Here is a 25,181-nt window from a genome sequence, read left to right on the forward strand (position 1 = left end):
AAATTAGCCTGAAAGATAATATTTTTCTCTTTTCTTGACGGATAGGAAACAAATTTTAATCAGGTGTGATTTGCATGCATAATCTTAAAAGAGTGCAAAACACATTTTACCCCTTTATAAACATAATCTTTTGTACTAGTTGTTTGTAAGCTTTATTTGACAGCGATTTGGTAGATAAATTTCTTTTATCTCTCCTATTACTAATTTTTTTTTTACAATATATCTCTTATTATACTATTCTTCAAATTAAAAGTGTGTGTGATTTTTTTTTTTTGAAGGAAGTGTGTGTGATATTATCTTTGTATTGAATATTTATTATTATTTTTTTGAAAAATTTGTATTGAATGTTATATTAATCCGGCCCTTTGAGGAATAAGAAAATCAGAAATCTTTTTGTAAGTGTAAAATCATAGACCTCAATAAAAGTTTATCATCAATTTTTTAATGTAGTGCTAAAATTTTCATATAATCGGATGATATTGATGTATCTTTAAAGTACAATTTGCATAATCGATTTGTTTCAATATCTTTGAATTTCATTGATAAAATTAAAATACAACTATATCTATAAATAGCCAAATACATTATCGTCTTCAATCAAATTAAAATACGGTACTTCAAAATCAATTCAAGTTCATTAGTATATGAAGGCATAACATGATCTTTGTTTACATCAAACGACATCGCTAACACTCGTATACACGACAAATTAGGTTTAAACGGTTTAGTAGGTTTGATGTATAATTTTTTTTTTTTTGACACGGATGTATAAGTTTCTTGATGCTTCAAGTTTTATTTAAATGCTAAATTTGCAATTCGGAACAAACTTTTTTATCCATATATTTTATTTCAAACTTTTCTTTCAGAAAAGTATTTCATCCAACATATTTATATCATCAGAAAAATCAATCATAACAAATTTCTTTCAAAAAATTTCTTAAAAATTGATAACTGATGTCATTCTTATATTCCTTATTTAAAAATAGACCAAATTACATCATAGATCTTTTAGTGTAACAAATAAATTTCTAAGTTATCTTTGTAACATATCAATCCTTTAAATAGATAATTAATGGTTTCAACATAGTCTTCCGTTAAAGAAACGTTAAACATGTATGAGTTGTTAATGATTAATGGTTGTTTTAATGTTAACACTACCAACAATGGATGACTTGTTGAGCAAAGATTTCGTGTTAGACATTTATACATTAACTTTAGTAAGAAGAGGTTTGAATGTATGTGTAACTTTATATAATAACTTTAGAAGTACTATGACTGAATGTTTGTTTGTAAAATAAATGCACAGAGGAGTATTATGATTATTGAATGTATACGACTGTAAACAGAAACTATTAAAAGTATCCAAATATGTAGATTTTAGTTTTAGGCAGTGAAGGAAAGAAACTGTGAGCATAATAAGGTTGTAAAATCTAACAATATATGGCTGTTTTCAGGTAAGGCTTTGAAGGATTTAATGTGGAAAGCTGCTAAGGCAAACCTCATCAGTTTTTAACGTTTCTTTGGAAGAAGGCTATGTCGAAACCATTAGTTCTATTTAATTCCTTAAAAAAACATTGTTCTATTTAATTAAAAATACAAAATATATAAGTCCAATTTCAAACATAATGTCATATTAGCGAGTATAATTTATGTATAATTATTAAACTCTCCTAATTTTTTATTTATTCAAGCAAAGTGAAATTACAACTCCATGTGAGCATGTCACAGAATGTCCCACGTACATAAATAAATTGGAACATCCACAAGCTCAGACCAAAAAAGAAAAGGAAATGAAACAAACATAAATTAAACCTCTTAAGACAGACAATGACTTAAGAGGAAAACAAACATACAACCACATAAACTAAACCTTATTTTGTGTGTAATGAAGCAGTTAGCTATCATTGTATTCATTTATAAGTACCACCAGTGGTGTACCCTGTGGCATTTGGATTTCCACCAACACGGGTATTATGGGCCGTGGCGGTCCCATCTGTGCCTCTATTAGTCCCAATAGGGTGTGAGCCCACCACACCGTCGACGACATGGCCCGTGGGCTGTCCAGTTCCATGACCAGGCATGGCTGACATCTGATGTGCCCCAGTGGGATGTCCATAATTCCCAGTGGTAGAGTATGTGGCGGTCCCCGTTCCAGTCGTCCCTGTGGTGTGGTGGGGCTGACCCATATGCCCAGCCGCAGCAGTGGTCGTCTGTTTGACCGCCGCATTGTGTTCACGTGCTGCCAGCTTATCTAGCTCTGCCTGGTTCATCTTTGCCTCTTTCTTATGGGTTGCCATCTCTTTTTGCACAGGATCACGTGCTGTCATCTTCTCAGTCTGGAGATAAATTAGTTCAACACATGTTAGGAACAAACAACACAAATGTGACCCATAACTAGCACATTGAAAGAAGAAAAAAGAGTTCTTCAAAAGTATACTATTTTTCCTGGAATTATAATGATTTTTAATACCAACATTTTACATTGAAATGCGAAGGTGTGACATATTTGCTAGCTCACACAACATTAAAAACTATCCTTAACTAAGAGGTAATTTTATGGTTAATTTTGATTGAAATAATGTTGCACCTAAAATGTACCTAAAAAATAATAATAATCAGGCATATACCATGATTAATTACATTTGATTAAAAAAAAAATCATTTTATGTGTAACTGAATTTGTTTAGGAACATATCTTACAAAAAATTAACAATTTATTCAGAAAAGAAAATATAAGTTGATACTACCCTATTAGTAAAAATAAGACAAATTAAAGGAATACCTTCTCTTGAAGGGTGGCCTTGGTCTTCTCCATACCAGATTTGGCAGAAGCACCAATGTTGGCAGCTGTTTCCTTAATGGTCTCTCCAGCTTTCTTAGCTCCCTGCATTTTTAATTTTAAGATTTCAACTTCTTTAACGATCAAAAAAATTCAATTCCTTTTTTTTTGAGATTGCTTCGTTTTCTTTTGCTCTATGTCTAAAAGCACACTGCACTCGTATCCCTTATATAGATTTAGATGCCAAGGTACCTTATGAACACGTGTCAAATGAAGGACACGTGGCAAGTTTCTGAAGGTAATGATCGAGGTAAGCATCTTACACGTGTATGCCGGGTGTCTGTAGATAATTGATACAAGTGTGGCGGTTTAGGAAGTTAGGGCACGTGGCTGACAACCACTCGAGGGCTTATTTTGAGACATCCTCACCAAAGAACTCAGATATACAGGCTTATAAAATGTGACACAAGAATTTGTTTAATTTAAAACTCGACTATAAAGTTTCATATAATACTTTTTGGTTTGGACTTGACATACTTTATATTGATAAATAATTTGATTGCTTGAATCACAACAGGAAAAAATTGTAAAAATACTTTTTTTTTTTTTTTTTGGATATTTGGGCTATTAAATTGATTTTTTTATCAAAAAGATAAAGATTGAATTAAAATAAAATTTGTCTCATTTGATTGACACATAAAAAGTTCAAACCGACATAAATACGAAGGAAAAAAATGAGTCATATACAAATGACTCAATTTATTTGATTTATAAACTAAGTATAATGAATTAATTGTCGAATCGAATTTATAACTTTGATCGAATTGGTTCGATATATTGTAACTCTATTTGATTGTCTTTTTATTAGTTTCACCGTTGAAAAGAAAAACAAAATGTTGGATGGGTTTTAATAAAAAAAATAAAAAAAAATAAAAGAATATTTATCCCTTAAAAAAAAAAATTCATAATTGAGATTTTAAACAATATGGGAGGAAAAAATGAAGAGAACCTATCTGTATCACCATGTGTGCTAGTGCTAAAAACCAATATTTTCATGATCGAGTTGGATCATCAGTTGAACCAAGAATTCATATAAGGTTAACCTCAATCAAAAATTCATTCAAACCACTTGGAATTGTTGCATAAAAACAACTTTTGAAGTTTATTCCTTTCCATTTCCATTTTCATTCACATTTGATATTTGCTTCATTTTAAAGGAATTAAAATATCTACTCTATTGAAGTTGATGTTGGAAAATTAATAAAAAGTAGAATAGATTTTGGATAGTTAAGAAAGATAGAAGAGATTTGTTATGCGGTGGTAAAAACCACTCTCCCGAAAGAAATTTTTTGGTGAACCTCTTGATACAATTTAATATTTAGTTTTGCTCCTCAAAGTTTTCATAACTGTGTGTTTGAATTCGTGTACTCGAGGCCAATACATTGGAGTCTCACAAATAATGATCAAAGATCATTATAAAAGAATAATAAGAGGATGAGTTGTGTGTTTTCAGATTCTCCGATCTCTATATTGGAAAACCTTTGAGACCATTATATACATAATTTATAGTGAGTTTCTACGGTACACCTTTAAATTAAGGTGTATCGGTACACCTATTTCATAATTCAATAAATTAACAATCATTTTTATGTAATAAAGAGATGTCTATTGACTTTTTAAAAAATATCATTTCATAAGAAAAAATATCATTTTATCATTTATAAGAATCATACTAATTTTTTTAACATTTTATCCAAAAAATATAATCAATATTCAATATTATCAGTGGCGGAGCTAGGAAATTTATGGAGCCCGGGCGAAAAATTTATCCCAAATTATATCAACAGTCATAAATCAATTTTTTTTTAATTTTAATAATTAAAAAAATTGAAATAAAAGAGGTTTATCATTTTGTCAATAAAAGTACAATTTAAAATAGGATTATTAATTAAAATTGACAATATAATATATGTGAAGTCTGAAAATTGGCCCTGTAATTAAATAACATGTATTTTGACCATGTAATTCAAAAAAATTATTATTTATAACACTGTAATATACGCGAAGTCCAAAAAAGCAACCGAGAGATTTAATTTTTTCATGATTTGTTAGAGGCGAGTTAAGAACGTTAAAATACGGCTTTACACAAAAAATTTATAAATTTTCGACAAACGACAAATTAATTATGAATTTTTAAAGTGTCATAAGCTCAAAAAACAAAACAATGAAAATCTCGACCTATAAATCGAATTTTGAGCTCATTATTTGCAGAGACATCTATAAAAAATACATAAAAAGGATATGTAAAGTTTCATAGCATTTCGAAGTCGTTTAAATTTATTATGATTTTTCAACCAAAATGTGCAAAATTGAAATTTTGTTCCGCGTAAGCGTATACTCACAAGTCAAATTTAGTTCCCTAATTTTGTAGGCATGACTAGAACATGATAAGAACCTTCACAGTGAAATTTTGATCTCTGGTCGAAGAAATTTAATTTTTTATGTAAAGCTATATTTTAACGTGCTAATCATGTATGAAAAAATTCAACATGTAGGTCACATTTTTAGACTACACGTATATTACAGGGTGTCAAAAATAAGAAGAAATTCAAGTTACAATGCTAGAATATATGTTTTGTATTTTTAAGTGTCATTTTTCAGAGATAAGGTATATTACAGGGTCAATTTGAACAATTAACCCGTTAAAATAAGAGAGATGAACCCGTCAATAGTGTGCTAAATAAAATTCCAAGACCTATTTGCGTGTGAGAATTTTCAGATTGCCCAAATTTTTCTTTTTGTAAGTGTGTTAATTGACTTTTGGATTGGGTCTAATGTGCAAAAATTATCGATCGAGACCGAACGACCGCCCGGGGTCGCCGGGCGGTGAAACCGCCCCTTAATATTATGAGTATTAAAAATTAAAAAAAAATTGAATTTTGATTTGCCGACACTTTTGAAAAATAAAGTATAATTATTATAATTGTAAGTAATAGAATATATTTTTTCTAAGAAAAAAATATTCATTAAACTATTCATTTAATATATAGGTGTATCGGTACACTATTTTTTTTAAGTGTATAGTAGAAGTTACCTAATTTATATGGTCAAACTTCTCCTATTGTAACATAAACATGGACCATTTATGAGAATAAAGGTGGCCAACGTTACACGAGTGTATTGGTTTAATAATGAAATCAATTGAATTAAAACTTTAAAACTCAGTTGATTGTTTAAGTAAGAGACAACGGTAATACGGCATTATGGTGTTATTATTTGATGAAAAGGTATTAACAATTGACCGCATTTGATGACATTATTCCAACAGTTGATGCCATCGATCTCTCTCTCTAGTACACTTGTTTATCTCGTGTGGTATCTTAAACCGTCAATTGACTCTTTGTTTAGGACCATGGCCATTAGCAATATATCCCTCCGATCTCATATATATAAGAAAATATTCTTTTTATAGGTTCATTGAATAATTAATATATTTTGTCTACATTGTAAAATAAATACATTATTTATTTAATGAACTTAAAAAGATAATATTTTTTTGCATATGAGACTGGAGGGAGTACATTTTTCATTTAAGAGAGTGAAGATCACCAATAATGTTTAATAGAAGCACAACCTTCTCTTCATGCTTAATTTCAATTCAAGTCATTCAATCATTTTATCCATTCTACCTTTCTTCACACTTTATTTTTTCTTTCACGATTTTCGCCCATCTCCCTATACTGGCCACTCAATCATTTCTTTGTTTTTTTGGTAGTTTTCACCAAGGCTACCCCTTTTGAGTTGCCATCAGATTGTAAATCTATTCATATCAGCCAGAATTACATCGCTAGTAGCAAACCCGACCACACGTAGTGGGTGACGTTTACGGTATCCAAGCAAAAGAGTTGTGTATCATACCCAAGCTGCATGTAACTTTAGAATTTGTGCATGCTACACAAGTTTTACACTTGTGTAGGGTAAATGCCACCCACATAGTGATCGAGAACAATAGTGAACCCACTTGGGTTAGTTCAGTGTTGGCTTAGAACCTTGATGGGTGTTCCTCTCAAGGTAGGGGCGGTTCTCTTCAATAAGATGGGGTAACTCTTGCTATCCAAATAAAAAATAAAAAAATTCTTCAATTGGTTAAGATCTATTTATATTTATCTACCCCAAATAATAAATATTGAACTACCCTAAACAAGTTTGATTGCAGAAAATTAGCATAATAAATAAGAGATTTTTTATTTGTATCAGTGACAAGACATCATTGATTGATTTATTTGTATTGGTTTGATACTTTTAGTCTCAATAACACCTATAGAGAAAAAATTTCAACAACAATAATAAGAAACAAATGAAATGGATAATAAGTTATTACAAATAACTTATTGTTTACATTGAAACACATTAATAATCTTTTCATTAAACAATCAACTATGAATAAAATTAATTTCTTAAAACACGTTTTGCCCAACTTTTTTAAATATTTATTGTCAATTTTTATTTCATTTGTTGTTGCTTCAATTTACGTTTCATATAAGTAAGAATTATTGTGATTTTTACGAGTTGGTTAAGTTTCAGATTAAATTTGTTTTTAGTATCTACAACACTCGTAATTTTTAAGTTAAGTTCCTCACATTTTGTTTGATTTTAGTCCTTAATTGTTGTTAGAGAGATTTAGGCCCCATTTGGATAAACAGTTTATATTGATGCTTATAGCATTAGAGCTTATAGCACTAGAGCTCACATCATAAGCTCTTATACTCAATAAACTATTTAACGTTTGGATATGTACACTAAAAAGTACTTACATAACTTGAAGTGTTTGGATGTGACATTACATAAGCAATTATCGAAATTTTAAATATTTTTAATTTAACAAAAAAACTCAAAGAATTAAACCACAATTATCAAGATTTTTTTTTTAAAATTAATCAAGATATAAAAAACAATATTATAATTTATTAATTATAATTATATATATATAGTATAATCAATATTCGTCCTTAAAAAAAAAATCAATATTCATACAAGACAAAATTAATATCAGAGGTATAAATAAATAGTCTAAACATCATCGTACACAAGTATAATAATATATGATAAACTTTCTTTTAAAAAAAAGTATAATAATATAAATATAAAAGTAAGAAATAATCACGTATGTAAAAGTTTAATAGTCTTACACCATTGTTGAATAAATCTTTATAAACAAATAGTTTTTTTTTTAATAAATCTTTATAAATAATAGTTAAAAACAAAAATAAAATAAACCTATATATTTCTAGACATCTGATCTCTAATGATATTTCTTACTCGCTCCATTTGTTTAATGCTCCCTTGATTTGGCTCTTCCCAAGTGATACCTTGAGCTATACTATCTTGTGCTTCAACACTATCCTCTAACACAACATGTTCATCAAACATGCGAAATTCTGCATCATATTTGTCGTTCCTTCTTATGAAGTTGTGCAATGTTATACAAGCAACAATGATTTGATTCGTAGTATTCAATAAAAAAGGAGGCATGTTTTCGAAAATTTTCCACTTAGCTTTGCAACATCCAAACGATCGTTCAATTGTGCTTTAAAGGCTAGAGTGCATATAATTAAACACTTCATTTCTCCCTCTAGCTCTAGGCTCCAATCCGAAATGAGGGAGATGATACCTGGTGGTTTTGTAGGGACCCATGTATCCCATAAAGATAGGATAACCAGCATCAACAAGGTAATATTTTTCTACAAAGACAATTCTAAAAATTATTTATATCCCTAAGTGTCACATTATTGTAACATTTAAAAAAAAAAAATAGATGAACACAAATTACTAAATTGATAGGTCATCTTGAAGAAAAAAACTATTGCAAGGAAGTAAAAATAAATAATTATGAATTAATGATGGAAACAAGACAAGTTGAAGATGAAATTATTAATGGTTAGTGAAAAGATGAGGAACAAATTGGAAGATGACAGTATGAAGAAAAGGAAGAAAAAATTATAAAAAACATGCAAGGAAGAAGAAGCAAAACAACTATGAAAAAGTTACCTGGTTATTGTATCTGTGCGCTGCAGTTTGTAAACACTGTAAATAATCTTGAGAAGAAATTATGATTGTAGAACCTGAAGGGGTTTAACATATATATAAAAATTATGTACAGTTTGTTAAAAAAAAAAAGAGAGAATAAATTATGTTTGTTATTTTTATCTTTAATGATGTTGTTACGTGTGTTACTAAAAAAGATAAGTGTATACTATCTTTCTCAATTCATCATGGCCAAAGATAAGCGGTGCCTGCCAACAGATAGTTTTCTTTCGTTAAAAAAATAATAATAATAATTAAAAAATAGGTTTGTAAAGAAGTGGAATGGGGGAGAATCGAAGGAGGTCCTTGAATTCCATAAGCTCCGTGATAAGCCTTGTGTTAAGCTAAAAAATTAGCCTTATTAAAATATAGCATAAGCAGCTTATGAAATTACGATAAGCTATTTTTACTGATTTACCCAAACGCCTTTAAAAAAACTTATAGAAGTAGATAAACTCACATAAGCTTAAAATAAGCCAATCCAAACGGAGCCTTAATGCAAAACTAAAAACACTTCATTTATTTTGTAAGATTATAAAAAGATGAGACATAAATTGAATAAATTTTTTGAAGGACCAGTCCTATAAAATTATAATTTACGGGACTAAAAATATATTTTATCTTTAAATTTCATATGCTTCTTTTAAAAATATTTTATTTTTGTTTATATTTGGCCCCGACGTAGAATTTTCGTTAGCTTCGCTGCTGTCTCAAGGTTTCATAATCGATTTTCCTTGTGTCAATTGTTGTAAATTTTGAGTATATTTTAAAAGTTTCAAATATTTTGTGTCCCATATTTTTAATTTAGAAATATGAAAAATATTTTAATGGAAAATTATTATCATATTATTAATTATAATGTTTGACTTGATTTTGTAGACATGTTTTTAATTCCAAATTTTGTAACCACATTTTGTCCACGTTCCAAATTATTATTATACTCTATCGGGTCGTTATTATAAGAAACAATTGACTTTTTTAGTTTATTGTATAAGTGATGTATCCAGTTTATATTTACAATATGATACATTAATTATTCTATGAACTTAAAAAGTCAATTTTTTTCTTATAATAAGGACCGGATGAAGTATTATTAAAAGAAATGATAATTTATACCCTTAAAACACAAGTAAATGAGTTAAAGTAGAAATATTTTGTTATAATTAATGCATTTTGAATTTAATTTTGTTACTTTTGATTAATTTAATGCACAAAATTTAAAAAAATGTTTATATTTTTAGGTGGCTTAACATTTGCCTTAGACACAAATTAACATGCCTCTATTTTAATTATAAGGTGATAAATCTGAATGGTTTTTGTCCAAAATTCCACCATGAAAATAGGATATCTTTGTTGGTTTAAAACACACATTTTCTTCTTAGAAAGGAGACATGATTACGTTAGTATATACCCCGTCGTTAAAATTTTGATTTTCATAACAAACGAGAAGAATTGATATTGGAGTTTCTATCATTACGATGAAACCACAGTCCTAAACGCCTTTTGCATGATTGCATATTTTCACTATAAAAAATTATGAATAAATAGTCAATTTTCCCCCTAAAATTGTAAGTTTCATCAATTACTTTCTTAAAATTAACAAAATTTCAATTACCCCACTGAAATTTCACAACGTTAGTCAATTTACCCGCTCCGTCAAATTTTTCTGTTAGTGAACATGACGTTTTGCAAATACCCCTCTGAAGTTTTGCACTTACGTGCAAAATACCCCAAAACTTAAAAATTTATATTATTTTTTCTTAAAAACAAACAATTAATAGTTAAATATTAAAGCTAACTATTAATTTTGGAGTTTGGAAAAACTACATACATATATACATCAAAATAGGAAAAAATGTGTATTTTTAAAGTGACAATAATGGTTATTTCTAATAGACAAATTATTATTTTTAGAGGTTTATAAACAAATTAATAATCAGATTTAAATTTATATTTTCTCCTTCGCCATCTTAGTCTTTTAACTCCTCCAACTCCTTCAACAATTTGCTCAAACCATTTAAACTACACAACCCCCAATATTAATCAACAAATCATCCCATTATTGTCACTTTAAAAAATACATATTTTTCCCCATTTTGAAGCCTATTTTGATGTATATATGCATGTAGTTTTCCCAAATTTCAAAATTAATAGTTAGTTTTATTTAATATTTAACTATTAATTGTTTGTTTTTAAGAAAAAAATAATATAAATTTTTAAATTTGGGGGGCATTTTGCACATAAGTGCAAAACTTCAGGGGGGTATTTGCAAAACGTCATGTTCACTAACAGAAAAATTTGACGGAGGGGGTAAATTGACTAACGTTGTGAAATTTCAGGGTGGTAATTAAAGTTTTGTTAATTTCAGAGAGCTAATTGATAAAACTTACAATTTCAAGAGAGAAATTGACTATTTACTCAAAAAACCATCATTCTAATTATTATTCTTTTAGCTGATCACCGTAGCAAAAGAGATTGATATTCGATACAAAGTCTTTGTGGGATCGGTCCTTCTTATTACACGATATGTCTGTGCACTTAGTGCCTATCGATGTTTTGGCACCATTTTCGTTTGCTATTTTGGTTCGACTAAAAAATTATTTCCTTTATTTTTCAACATGAGTATGTTTCAGTTACATGACTCTTGAGGAGAATATATTTGTTCAACATCATCACCATCATTACCACCATGCATAACTCTTGAGGAGCCAAAGCCTTAAATTTTACCACCACCACCGGTGTATAAGTGAGTTTTTGGATCACTACATATGCTTACATAAGTGTGTGTTTGGTATCGGTGGCGAAAACTGATTTTTATAGAATTGATTTTGTTGGAATTGATTTTGGTTAAAAGTGAGTTTGAGGTGATTGATTTATGTTTGGAGACACTTTCTTATAAGTGATTCTTATGAGTTGATGTTGTTTGGATAGAGACAACCAAACACACTTCAAAATGGAAAAGCCACGGTGAACACTCTTAAAAGTACGTTTATGGGTTCCAAACGCGGAACCAAATAGACGTTAAATCATTCATCATATGTTATGCCCTTCCTTGTTATGAGTGATAATTTATCATTGAATTTGATTGTCCATAACTTGCCTTGTAATTGTGCTGAGGCCTAATTTCTACATGTGAAACATGTTATTTTTTTTTGTTTTTTTTTTATTTTATGAAAATGGGTACTATAACATTATTTTCTTTGCCCCCATGACTTGTTGATAAATTTTTCCACTAGTTGCCCATCTTTGAGCTTAAAAATGAACAATATTGTTTAGTTCCCTATTTTTGAATGCAATCAATCTCTTTTTGGAACCGCTCGATACATCCTCTTGCGTCTACAATTATTAAACTTGATGCATTTACATAAATGGTAAATGACTAAATCGATAGACTCTGATGGCATATTATTTTTATAAGTATTAGAGACATTTACATTAGAATTATTTGTTTCCTTTCTATGTATTTAGCCAATTTATTATTGCCCATTTATTATTGATGTTGTTGACCATATATATAGGTATATATAGGTCACGCTCCCTGTGTGTATCAATAACAATTATAATTTCATCAATGTCAGATTTTTTCCTATCATCAGAACAAGTTCTGTAATATGGTATCAGACGAAACCTAGGGTTTCGGTTATCCCTTCCGCTGCCAAATTTCTTCTTCAACCTTTCTCCGATCATCAAACACGATGAGCGAATCAAATTCCGATTCTGATCGCGATGTTAATCTGACCGGATCCAAAACAATCAAAGATCCATCGCAGGATCCAAGAAGTCCGTTCTTCCTTCATCCTAGTGAAAATCCCGGTGCGGTGTTGGTTTCTACTCCTCTCACCGATCACAACTATCACAACTGGGTAGAGCAATGAAACGTGCTCTATCTTCCAAGAACAAAATCAGGTTTATCAATGGTACTCTCCCTAAACCTTCTTATCTTGATTCCACATATGATCTTTGGGATAGATGCAACAACATGGTGCTTTCTTGGATCACCAGAACCTTATCTCCTCATATTTTTCAAAGTACAATTTGCATTGAGTCTGCATTTGAACTTTGGAAAGATCTTGAGGAGCGATTCTCAAAAGGAAATTTTTTTAGGGTTTCTGATCTCCTTCGTGATCTTCATTCCACTCAACAAGGAGATCAATCCCTCTCAAAATATTTTACTGATATGAAAATCCTTTGGGATGAATTGGAAGACCTTCGACCTACCCCTTCTTGCTCCTGTGTAAACCCTTGTACTTGCTCTCTTTCAAATTCTGTTCGCAATTACAAGAATATGGAATATATCATCTGTTTTTTGAAAGGTCTTAATACAATTTACAGCAATGTTCGCACACAAATTCTCTTAATGGATCCTTTGCCTTCAATTTCAAAAGTGTATTCGTTAGTGTCTCAACAAGACTTTAACCATTCTGATGATTCCACCGCTGTTTCCATCAATTACACAAACCCTAAAAATATCTCAAATCAGTCTAAAGGTCGTGTGGCAAAGGTCCAAGAACCCCAATGCTTTGCACCAATTGCAACAAAACCAATCATACCATTGATAACTGCTACTTCAAACATGGATTTCCTCCAGGTTATCGATCCAAAACTCAGATTGAAGCCTCAAAAAATGATTCCAACAGTCTTGCTTCTCATCACAGAGGTAACTCCCAACAATCAAGAACCAACAGTGTTGAGCAACATAATCATGACAACAATCTTTCCTTGTCCAAAGAAGAATATAAATATCTGATTAATCTCCTCAAGTCATCCCATTCTGAGTCTTCTTCAAATAAGCAATCGACAGAAGACCTCAAGACTCACATGGTTTCTAACATCAACAAATCTGGTAATATGTTATTTTCCCCTTCTACATGGATTTTAGATTCTGGTGCTAGTGATCATGTCTGCCCTCATTTGCATTGTTTTATTAGTCTTTACAAAATTCAACCAATATCTGTCTCTTTTCCAAATGGAACCACCTTGATTGCTCAGTATTGTGGTTCAATTAAATTTTCAGAACAATTTGAGATTAATAATGTTCTTTTCTTGCCTCAATTTCGTATTAGTCTCATCTCTATTTCTCAATTAACTAAAACTGTGGACTGCAAACTTATATTTTCCCGTAACTCTTGTGTTCTTCAGGATTTGCATACCCAGAGGACGATTGGGCATGTTGAGTTGATCAGCAACCTCTACATTCTCAGTCTACACTCTCAGGGCCCTGCATGTCATGCTGACACTTCTTTACACATTTTAGATTCTAATAAAATTGTGGCAGATTCATCTGTTTCTAATTCTATAAGATCTAGCAATTTATATGATTTTGATGTATGGCACTATAGATTAGGCCATCCTTCTACTTCTGTTTTGCAACATCTTTGTACTACTTTTCCTTACATTTCAATAAATAAAAACATTGTTTGTGATTTTTGTCCTTTGGCTAAACAAACAAGAATTCCTTTTCCCTCAAGTGAGCATAAATCTTCACATTGTTTTGAACTATTACATATGGGGACCAATTAGTACTGTTTCTTTACAAGGTCACCAATATTTTCTAACCATAGTTGATGATTTTTCTCGTTTTACTTGGATTCATTTAATGAAATCAAAATCAGAAACTAGAACTTGCATTCAAATTTTTTTAAAATTCATCTCTACACAATACTCTGCTAAAGTCAAAGTTGTAAGGAGTGATAATGGCCTTGAATTTGCCATGTCTTCTCTTTATTCTTCCTTAGGCATTTTACATCAAACTTCATGTGTAGAGACACCTCAACAAAACTCTGTTGTTGAAAGAAAACATCGACACTTGCTAAATGTCACCCGTTCTTTACTTTTTCAGTCCCACCTTCCTAAATGTTTTTGGTCATATGCACTCACTCATGCCGTTTTTATAATCAATCGACTTCCTACCCCTGTTCTTAAAAACAAAACCCCTTATGAAATTTTCTTTCAAAAACCACCCACTTTTCTTGATCTTAAAGTATTTGGTTGTCTCTCCTTTGCTTCCACTTTACTACAAAAAAGAGACAAACTTGATCCGCGAGCAAGAAAGTGTGTTTTTTTGGGATATAAATTCGGAACTAAAGGCTACGTTGTATTTGACTTACATACTCGTAATATTTTCATTTCTAGAAATGTTATTTTTCAGGAACACATTTTTCCATATTCTCATAATCCATCTTCAATTAATGATCAACCGACCACTCATAATGATGACATACTTGATCCTTTGTGTTTTGATGACTCCTTTTTATTTGATCGCATCCCTTCCCCTCAAAATGAACCTGTTTCAAATTCTACATCTGATCTTACAAATGATATACCTCATTCTGCATCTGATTTACATTCTAATCACATTAATGAAAGTCGTTTGAGAAAATTGGAAAGAGTTTCTCAACCCCCATCTTACTTAAAAGATTTTCATTGTTATAATATTGCTAATGTTGATGTTTTGTATCCCATATCTAAGTCTTTATCATATGACAACCTTTCTGCATCTCATTATGCTTTTATTTCTGCTATCACTGTTAATCAAGAACCTAATACTTATAAGCAAGCAGTTCAACATCCTCATTGGCAAAATGCCATGGATGATGAACTCCAAGCTCTTCACCATAATAACACTTGGATTATCACTGATCTTCCACCAGGTAAGAAACCTATCGGTTGTAAATGGGTCTATAAAATTAAATATCATGCTAATGGCACCATTGAAAGATATAAGGCTAGATTAGTCGCTAAAGGATATAATCAAGTTGAAGGCATAGATTATTTTGATACTTACTCTCCTGTTGCTAAATTAACAACTATTAGATTGCTCCTTGCTATTTCTTCCTCCAATAATTGGCACTTACACCAATTAGATGTTCACAATGCCTTTTTACATGGAGATTTGGAAGAAGAGGTCTACATGAATTTACCTCCTGGACTCTCTACTTCCAAATCCAACCAAGTTTGCAAATTGACAAAATCTCTTTATGGATTAAAACAATCTAGCAAACAATGATTTTCTAAATTAACCGCCACTTTAATGAGCAAAGACTACAAACAATCCTTATCTGATCCATCCCTTTTTATTAAAAATTATAAAGGTTCATTTACTGCTTTGTTGATCTATGTAGATGATCTTGTATTGGCTGGAAATGACCTAGAAGAAATCACTACCATCAAGTCTTTCTTGAATCAAAAATTCAAAATCAAAGATTTGGGCTATCTCAAATTTTTTCTTGGGTTGGAAATCTCAAGATCACATCACGGCATCCATTTATGTCAACGCAAATATGCTTTGGATCTTCTGAATGATACAGGCCTATTGGCATCCAAGCCAACCACCTCTCCTATGCAACGGGGAACAAAACTTCAACAGGACTCTGGTACCGTCATGGATGATCCGACTTCTTATAGACAACTGGTGGGTCAACTCATTTATCTCACTAATACCAGACCTGATATTTCGTACGCTGTCCAACAACTCAGTCAATTCATGAGCAAGCCAACATCAACTCACCATGAAGCTGCCATAAGAGTACTCCGATACATTAAATCATGCCCAGGTCTCGGTCTCTTCTATCCATCTACCTCTCACTTGCAACTCAAGGCCTTTTGTGATTCAGATTGGGCTACTTGCCCCGACACCAGAAAATCAGTCACATGTTACACTATCTTTCTAGGTGACTCTCTCATTTCCTGGAAATCCAAAAAGCAGCCCACTGTTTCCAAATCTTCTTCTGAAGCCGAGTACCGTGCCATGGCTACAACTGTGTGTGAAATACAATGGCTGACTTACTTACTTCAAGATTTTAATCTGCAATTTCATACACCAGCCCTGCTGTATTGCGACAGTCAATCTGCTCGTCATATCGCTGCCAACACTTCATTCCATGAGCGAACGAAGCATATTGAATTGGACTGTCATATTGTCCGTGAAAAGTTACAACAAAAGCTTTTTCATCTGCTGCCTGTTTCATCTTCTCAGCAACTAGCCGATGTCCTAACCAAACCTCTTGACCCTCTTCCTTTTTCCAATTTCATTTCCAAGCTGGGATTGAAGGATATTTATACTCCAGCTTGAGAGGGGCTATTAGAGACATTTACATTAGAATTATTTGTTTCCTTTCTATGTATTTAGCCAATTTATTATTGCCCATTTATTATTGATGTTGTTGACCATATATATAGGTATATATAGGTCACGCTCCCTGTGTGTATCAATAACAATTATAATTTCATCAATGTCAGATTTTTTCCTATCATCAGAACAAGTTCTGTAATAATAAGTAAAACATATTGTTATTTCATTTATTTATACCTATTAATACCTATTAATAAAGACAATACTTTTCTTTTAATGTAACCTTTTTTTAGTACGAAAATGCCCAGTTTTGTTTTACACACTGTTAACTTCTCATCACAAGTTTAATTATGGTTACTTAGTTTTTATTGCCTTCTCACCACACAGAATTATCATTAACTACTTCCCACAATCTGATTTCATAAACACACAATTGCCACAAACAATCATTGATTCTACCAATTTTCATCAACAATTTTTCTCTTCAAAAAATTCACGGGAGTGTTATTTATACTTTTGCAGAATGTGATTGAAGATGCACTATTTCTCTTGAATTATTTTGGTGGAAGAAGGTAACCCTCAAAATTTGCCAATTCAAAACAAAAAAAAAGGTACTATACATTCAAAATATAACAGAGTGGGTGGCACCGGCGCAACAACAACTATACATTATTTTTTTGTAAAATAATGAAGTAAGGATAAGAGAAAGAAAATGGGAGCCATGGAGGCCACTCTACGACTGCGACCTAATTGTAGATTCTCATCGGGGAGAGAGGTTTGAAAATTGTATTTGGACTCTATTCCTATTTTGTTTTTAAAATTAAATTTATTTTCCCCTTTCCTTTGTTGTATCATAATTGATGCACTCCATTCTTATGTTGAATAGGTCTTAACATTGTTTTTAAAGAATGTAATTTGAAAAGTTAAATTGTTACCATGGCAATGAGACTAAAACTATCATATCATTATTCTTTGGTTGTCTTGCTTTTAATATTGTTCATCAATTATGTAGTTTTTTTTTTGAAGGATCAATTATGTAGTTTTTAACTTGCATCAATTATTTGAGTTTCGAGACTATTATATCATTCTTCTTTGGTTGTCTTGCTTGGATGTGTTAAACAGTTTTGATTTATGTATTGAGGAATTGTAGTTTCTTAAATAAATGAGGGAAATAAGAGTATAACCAAACTTTATAGAAGAGACATAATTATAAAAGAGACACAATATAGTTTAAATTACCAAGCTTGAGAGTGTGCACAAAACATGAAACCGAAGCACATAGTGGTGTGATAATCATGGATTAAGTTCAAGTGTTATGAAAATAGTCTCAAAGTATACTTAAATTTTGTAGACACTATTTATATTTTCATTTTTGTAATTAATACTTATTTTATGGGTGTATATTTGTCATATCTCACTTTATAGTTATTTTATTTTCTTTAATTTGTGTAATATCTATTTAATAAACTTTAATCAATTATATAAAAGAAACATAGCCAATATATAGTTAAATTAGTGAAACAAAAGATATATAACAGTAAAATAAATTATATTATATATTAATAGATACAGAAAAGTACAGTCAAGTATATAAATACGTTAGCGCAGTAGAAAAAGCAGACGACAGTGTCCGTCTGGACGCTAGTATTAAAATAATAGCAAAGCATGGCTATGTATACAAGGATTTGGTGACCATTAGCTAGTTGCATAAGAGAAAAGAGAAAAATAAGGGATATATAGCGATCCTAAGACCATCTCCAATGAGATGATCTTAATTAAAGATTAGAAATAGCCTATATTATGAAGTGGTACAGAACAAGGAATAGCGGATGACGATGCTCGTGCAACAGAGAGTCAGACACGGCACGTAAAAAGATCCGTTGCGACGATAATTGTTTTTCGAAGGAGGATGTACCTGCAAAACATGTTAACACTCCGACAACTCACATGTAATTGAAGAAAAGAAAATTTACAAAAATGTGTGAAATTGTAATCGTACCCGAGTGTCATACAAAGTCACACCTATATAGTTGAAGACGTTGTAATCGTTTCCTGCAAACCCGATGCAAAAGGTGGGAAGTCATCAAAGAGGGATCCAATATTTTAGAATTGACAAGGAGCGTTCATGTGTGGTGAGACACACATAGGCCTTCTATGTTGCCTTAAACGACAATCATTTTAGGTTAATGGGCCGGGTTTGCCATATGCTTATTTTATAACACTAGGGGTCTAATCGGACATGATATATTTTTTTTCTTGACTCAATTATAGGTAGTGTAGAACATCGTGTATAACATCAACCATAAATTTCATGAGAAAATATCCATCCGCACAATAAATTTCTTAGAGACTTTTGTCAATTATTTTTCTTTTTTCTTCAGAGAGTATGTACAAATATTAGGTAGGTGGTGCATGGGCATTGTCCTTTGGGCATGGGAAAGACCAGAAGAGGTGAAACTAAACTAACTATGTGGACAATACAATGATACGCAAGTGAAGATAGGGAGATGAGAGAAACGTTAAAATAGCAAAGTGGGTCCCACGAGGAGTGTTTTTAACAAACAGTTCCTCAATATTAAATACCCTCTCATCACGCACTCTCAAGCCTCGCCTCCTCTTTCACTCCCCTCTTCTTAATACCGATTCTGCGGCGCTCAACAACCATTTCCTCCTTTTTTTGCACCTTCAGGTATCTCCTTCTTCTTCCTCTCCTTTTTACACCTTCAATGTCACATTTAACGTTAGATCTAACACTTTTTCACTCGTTCCACTCCTTTTCGTTCATTTTGTTTAGATCTCTGCGTTTCTATTACCTATACGTTGTTTTTTCTCAATTCATTACTATTTTTCGTGTAATTTTGATAATATTGCACAATTTTTAGTCGATTAATTTCCTGATACTATAATAAGTAATTTTTTACTGTTGTATTTGGCACTTGCGTTTGTTTTGTGTTCATTATTCAACATTCATGGCTTCTCTATCAGATCTAAAGATGAATCTCGTTTTTCAGTATTTTTTTTGGATTATTGTCTCTGTAACACTTTTGATAGAACGTGTGTCCCGTGTTCGACATGAATAATTTGTCATTACATTCAGTTAATTCATGTACCGTGTCAATGTGTCAGGGTTGTGTATGTGTCTTCATAGATTTTTGCCGAATCTCACACGAAGTTACAGACTTTCATTGTTCATTTATTATAACACCTGATTCATACTTTTGCGAATGTGTATTTTTCTGTTGCGGATCTCATTTCTTCAGTTTGAGTTTATGTCTGCATTCAAAGCATGCTACATGTGTGTTGTGTTAAGAATGAATGACTGTCTGTTTTTTATTTTATTTTTTATTAAATAAATAAAATTTGTGTCAGTTTCAACTGTGTGATATAATGAATTTGTTTTATAAGTAGATTTTGACAACATGGTTAGAAAGTGGTGTATATATTTGGTTTTTGTAATACAACTTAATCAAGTGGAGCGTAAAACAGAGAGAAAATCCATTCAAGACGGCAATTTCTAATTTAATGTTGTTTGAGAAAGCTGAACAATCTGTACACTTGAGTTGTTACACAATCGGTTGATATTATTTAAGAGAGAAAAGGGATATGCCGTATAAACTTAGTCTTATGTTCAATACTTTGCAATTTTTTTTAATTACATTTACAAAGTGGCTTTGCAAAGTGAATGACTTTTCAATATATTTTTTTTGACGGAGACCTTTCTAATATTATAATGTATCAATAAACAATGTGTTAGTGGCTTTTGTATTTTTTTGACCTGATGAATGTACTTTTGAATTAAAAAAATAAAGAATAATGTATATACTTTGCACTTGGTGGGTAGAAAAATATTTAGGACTTTCCATTTATGCTCGTGGACGGTATATTTATTTGTTTTTGGAGATTTTATCAAATTGGGTAAGGTTTAATTAATGATTCTTGTAGGATTGTCACAATCACACAGTAACTTTGATAACTTTGATTCGTCTTACAAAATTTACCTTCTTTTAACTTTCATTTCCAATTTTAGTTATTATTATTTTTAAAATTCTACACTACAACTGGTGGTAAACAAGTATTTTTGTTTTTCTAAAACTTGTTTAATAATAAATGCGATTAATTTCTTTCCTTACAAAAATGAATAATAAAAATATGATGAAAGTATCCCTAAAAAAATATAATGAAAGCAAACATCACGTGAAAGATCTGGACCCATGTCATGTGAAGAATATATTTGCTTGCAGGAAACATCAGAAGCGTATAGTTTGGTAAGATGTTACGTGCAGGGACCATTGATTATTTTTTCTTTTTGAGGGGAGGGACCATTGATTTGGGTAATAAGGGAGCTTTGGATTTTTTGGTATTGGACCATTGGTTTTATTGTCACATAAAGGGTCCATATCAATTAATTTTGGACCATTGATTTTATTGTCACATAAAAGGGTACATTGCAATTAAATTTGACACTGTACATTTATAAAAAAACAAAATAAAACTGACGCACTGTCTACCAGATTAGATTAATTTTCGGTTACAACAGATTGGTATCCTTTTTTTTTTTTTTTTGAGGGAACAGATTGTCACATAAAGGGTCCATATCAATAAATTTTCTAATGAATTAAAACATGATAATTTTTTTAATTAAAATGTACAGTTCAATAAAAAAAGCATGTTTTTTAATACCAAAATTAGTAGTTTCTTAAACCAATATTCTAAACATTATGATTGTAGTGTTGACAGTAGCCTTATATTGCTTACTTGATTATGTTATGTGGATCATCTCACATGTAATTGGCATCCCGTGTTTTGTGTACAAAATATCTCCACGACATGACAATGTGTCACAATGTTTTTGTTGTTTGTTTAGTGATCGCAGGTTTTGCAAGCTGTCTTTGTTTACTTTTGAAACAATAAACTATTCCCGCGAGTTGTCCGTTATGAATCCTCGTGTGGTTGATAATCTATGTGCGTGTTCATTTATTCATTCATTTAAAAATACTCCTACAATAAAAAACCTTACTGTAGGATGGACCACCAGTCCACCACTAGGCAAATCAAATTAATATAAGCCAAGCAAATAATAAAGTTCACTATGTAGTGTTTGGTAGTGCTGGGATTAGAGGCTTAGAGCTGCTTTATTTGGCACATGCACATGCACACCCTGCTTGCGGTGGAGTTTGGAGGTTCTTATTTTGTTGGATAGGGTTTGGAGGTTCTGATTCTTAACAGCCTTAGTTTCTGAATTTCCAAAGATAATGTATATATTATATTTTTTAAGAGGCCAAGAGAAAATATACGAATAAAAGAGAGGAGGTCTAATTAAGCACAAGATGTGTCTCTAAAGAGGACTCAAAATTAAGTCTCAGTAAAAACTATATAATAAATAATGATTACATACACACACTTAATTATTATTATAAATATAATTTATTTCATTTCGTTTCGCACACTATAAATAGTATTCACTTTTGTAAATTAAGGAGAGTAATGTTGAAAAAAACTTATTTTTATTTTATAAATACAGAAAATAGTGTAAATATGGGATTGAATAGTAGTATACAAACATCAATGTTTTGTTGAGAAACTAGAAGGTGTTGGCCATACGAAATAATTCTTAGTAAGATTTGATTTGTTATGTGGTAGCAAATAATAATGTAAGTGTTAAAGGAGGATGTTGGAGTTGGAGGGATAACTTCTGGAGAAATGACTTATTTTTTTATCATATTGAAGGTTACAAAATGATAGATGTATGAGGCAGGATTCTATTAGAAATATTGTTTCGTTTCAGAAATGACTTAAGTTTGTTTACCAATATGGATAGTGTTGCACACATGCACTTGAGAACTACACCTTAGTTATTGCAGTTTTTTCTATGAAGGACACACACATTGTTCATTCTAATTCTGTATGCGTCTAGAGACCATTATCTAGATTGATGATTTCAGTCTTGTTACTATGAATTGTACTATAAATTGCATATGTAGACCTGTGTTAAATGATCAGAGGAGTGTTGTAACAAAATGCATTTTCATATTATTGCAGGTTGCTGAAGATGGGAGCTGGTGGCCGAACCTCTGTTCCTCCTTCGGCTAGGAAGTCAGAGAATGACACTGTGAAACGGGTGCCATTTGAAAAGCCTCCATTTAGTCTCAGCCAGATCAAGAAAGCCATTCCACCTCACTGTTTTAAGCGCTCTGTTATCCATTCATTCTCCTATGTTGTTTATGACCTCACCATAGCCTTCTTCCTCTATTACGTTGCCACCCATTACTTCCAGCACCTTCCTCGCCCTCTCTCTTTCTTGGCCTGGCCTGCTTACTGGGCTATCCAAGGTTGCATCCTTACCGGTGTTTGGGTCATTGCACATGAGTGTGGCCACCATGCATTCAGTGACTATCAATGGCTTGATGATACAGTTGGCCTTATTCTCCACTCTGCCCTTCTTGTGCCTTACTTTTCATGGAAATACAGCCATCGCCGCCACCATTCCAACACCGGTTCTCTTGAGCGGGATGAAGTCTTTGTGCCCAAACAGAAGTCCAGCATCTATTGGTACTCCAAATACCTTAGCAACAACCCACTAGGCAGAGTCCTCACCATTACCATCACCCTCACTCTTGGCTGGCCCCTTTACCTGGCTCTCAATGTTTCAGGCAGGCCTTATGATAGATTTGCTTGCCACTTTAACCCACATGGTCCCATTTACTCAGATCGTGAACGTCTTCAAATATATGTATCAGATGCAGGAATACTTGCAGTGTGCTTCGGGCTTTACCATCTTGCCATGGCCAAAGGTCTTGCCTGGGTTGTGTGTGTTTATGGAGTTCCACTGCTTGTAGTCAATGGATTCTTGGTATTGATTACATTTTTGCAGCATACTCACCCTGCGTTGCCGCATTACGATTCCTCTGAGTGGGACTGGTTGAGAGGAGCTTTAGCAACTGTTGACAGGGATTATGGAATCCTGAACAAGGTCTTCCACAATATTACAGACACTCATGTGGCACATCACTTGTTCTCCACAATGCCTCATTATCATGCAATGGAGGCTACCAAGGCAATTAAACCAATTTTGGGAGATTATTATCGGTTGGATGAAACACCATTTTACCAGGCATTATGGAGAGAAGCTAGAGAGTGTATCTATGTCGAGCCAGATCAAGGTACTGAGAGAAAGGGTGTATTCTGGTACAACAATAAGTGGTGATTATTAGAGCTGCTGTAGCATGTTGTCTATGAGGTGGGAATGTTTGAAATTCTCTTAGGATGTTTGGTCTTAGAGAATAATTTTGTTGAATCTTGATATATTTGTAGTAGTAAACAGTACTGGAATAGTTTGCTTGATTGCAGAATAAGGTATAACATTTCTGAACAGTAGTAGTGTATGTATTGCACCTTGATTTGAAATCGGTGCATGTGCGTCTAGTTTCTCAAGGTACTTCAAATCTGTCTGTTGAGAAGCTTATTTTATTCTTGTTCTTGGTTCCAAGTCATTCACATATTCTGTGTTTGATTAAGAATTATGAATTTGTCTGTAACTTTCTGTGGTCAAGTCTACTGTTTGATAACAAAAAAAATAAGTTTTAGTTGTTTCCTATCTAGTTGGGGGGCACTTTTCTTTCTGCCTAATCACATTTTCTGTCCTTCTACTGTGGTGAATATGCTCCTTCATTCTCTACATTATTGCATCAAGATTGAGTTTTGTAGCGCTGTAAACATGCTAGAAGTTAAGTTAATTTTTTTTTCCCCTTACAGATAGAACTAAAGATAATGAGTAGGATATCACTTAAATTCTTTCAACTCATTTAAATAGTAAATCATCCCTCCAGAAATGTTATGTGTTTGCGTTTTAGATTAAAATCAATAGCAACTGATAAAACGATAAGTACAACCGTTGCATGTATTTCAAGGTTTGTATTATTATTGCTAGTAATGTAGTATAAAACATGCAACATTTTTCGTATTGGTTTCAAGTTTTAAAAATCTTCTCATAAACAATTAAGTTATTTTAAAAATCTTTGAAAATATTTTTTATTCCGAACAATGTACTATATTTTTTCTTTTGGAGTAAAAAAAGAAGGTTACTGAGATTATTGTGTAGAAATAAAACTCAGCAAACTATAACTTCTCATTGTCACTCATATTTGTATTTTTAAAATTTTGAACGGAGTATAATTTTAAAAAATACATACAAAATCAAAATATTTACGAAACGCGTCAAGAAAATGATTCCTCTAAGTATGATATCAT

At 31.8% G+C, this 25,181-nt stretch overlaps 3 protein-coding genes across 3 annotated transcripts; 2 read left to right on the top strand and 1 right to left on the bottom strand.

Moving 5' to 3' along the window:
- Positions 1 to 1,646: 1,646 nt before the first annotated feature.
- LOC11437936 (18 kDa seed maturation protein) lies at positions 1,647 to 2,976 on the bottom strand. Its single transcript, XM_003625210.4, has 2 exons — positions 2,783 to 2,976; positions 1,647 to 2,336 (listed from the first exon to the last, which is right to left on the bottom strand). The coding sequence occupies exons 1-2, from the start codon at positions 2,888 to 2,890 to the stop codon at positions 1,911 to 1,913; spliced, it is 534 nt and encodes a 177-aa protein (XP_003625258.1). The 5' UTR covers positions 2,891 to 2,976; the 3' UTR covers positions 1,647 to 1,910.
- A 12,692-nt stretch (positions 2,977 to 15,668) lies between these two features.
- Positions 15,669 to 17,115, top strand: LOC112416714 (uncharacterized mitochondrial protein AtMg00810-like). The gene has a single exon (XM_024771052.2). The coding sequence runs from the start codon at positions 15,894 to 15,896 to the stop codon at positions 16,932 to 16,934; it is 1,041 nt and encodes a 346-aa protein (XP_024626820.1). The 5' UTR covers positions 15,669 to 15,893; the 3' UTR covers positions 16,935 to 17,115.
- A 2,162-nt stretch (positions 17,116 to 19,277) lies between these two features.
- Positions 19,278 to 24,590, top strand: LOC11444765 (omega-6 fatty acid desaturase, endoplasmic reticulum isozyme 2). Its single transcript, XM_024771329.2, has 2 exons — positions 19,278 to 19,623; positions 22,974 to 24,590. Exon 2 carries the CDS (start codon positions 22,984 to 22,986, stop codon positions 24,136 to 24,138), a length of 1,155 nt encoding a protein of 384 aa, XP_024627097.1. The 5' UTR covers positions 19,278 to 19,623; positions 22,974 to 22,983; the 3' UTR covers positions 24,139 to 24,590.
- The last annotated feature ends 591 nt before the right edge of the window (positions 24,591 to 25,181 follow it).

This window comes from Medicago truncatula, chromosome 7 (genome assembly GCF_003473485.1).
Source record: "Medicago truncatula cultivar Jemalong A17 chromosome 7, MtrunA17r5.0-ANR, whole genome shotgun sequence".
Classification (NCBI taxonomy): Eukaryota; Viridiplantae; Streptophyta; class Magnoliopsida; order Fabales; family Fabaceae; genus Medicago; species Medicago truncatula.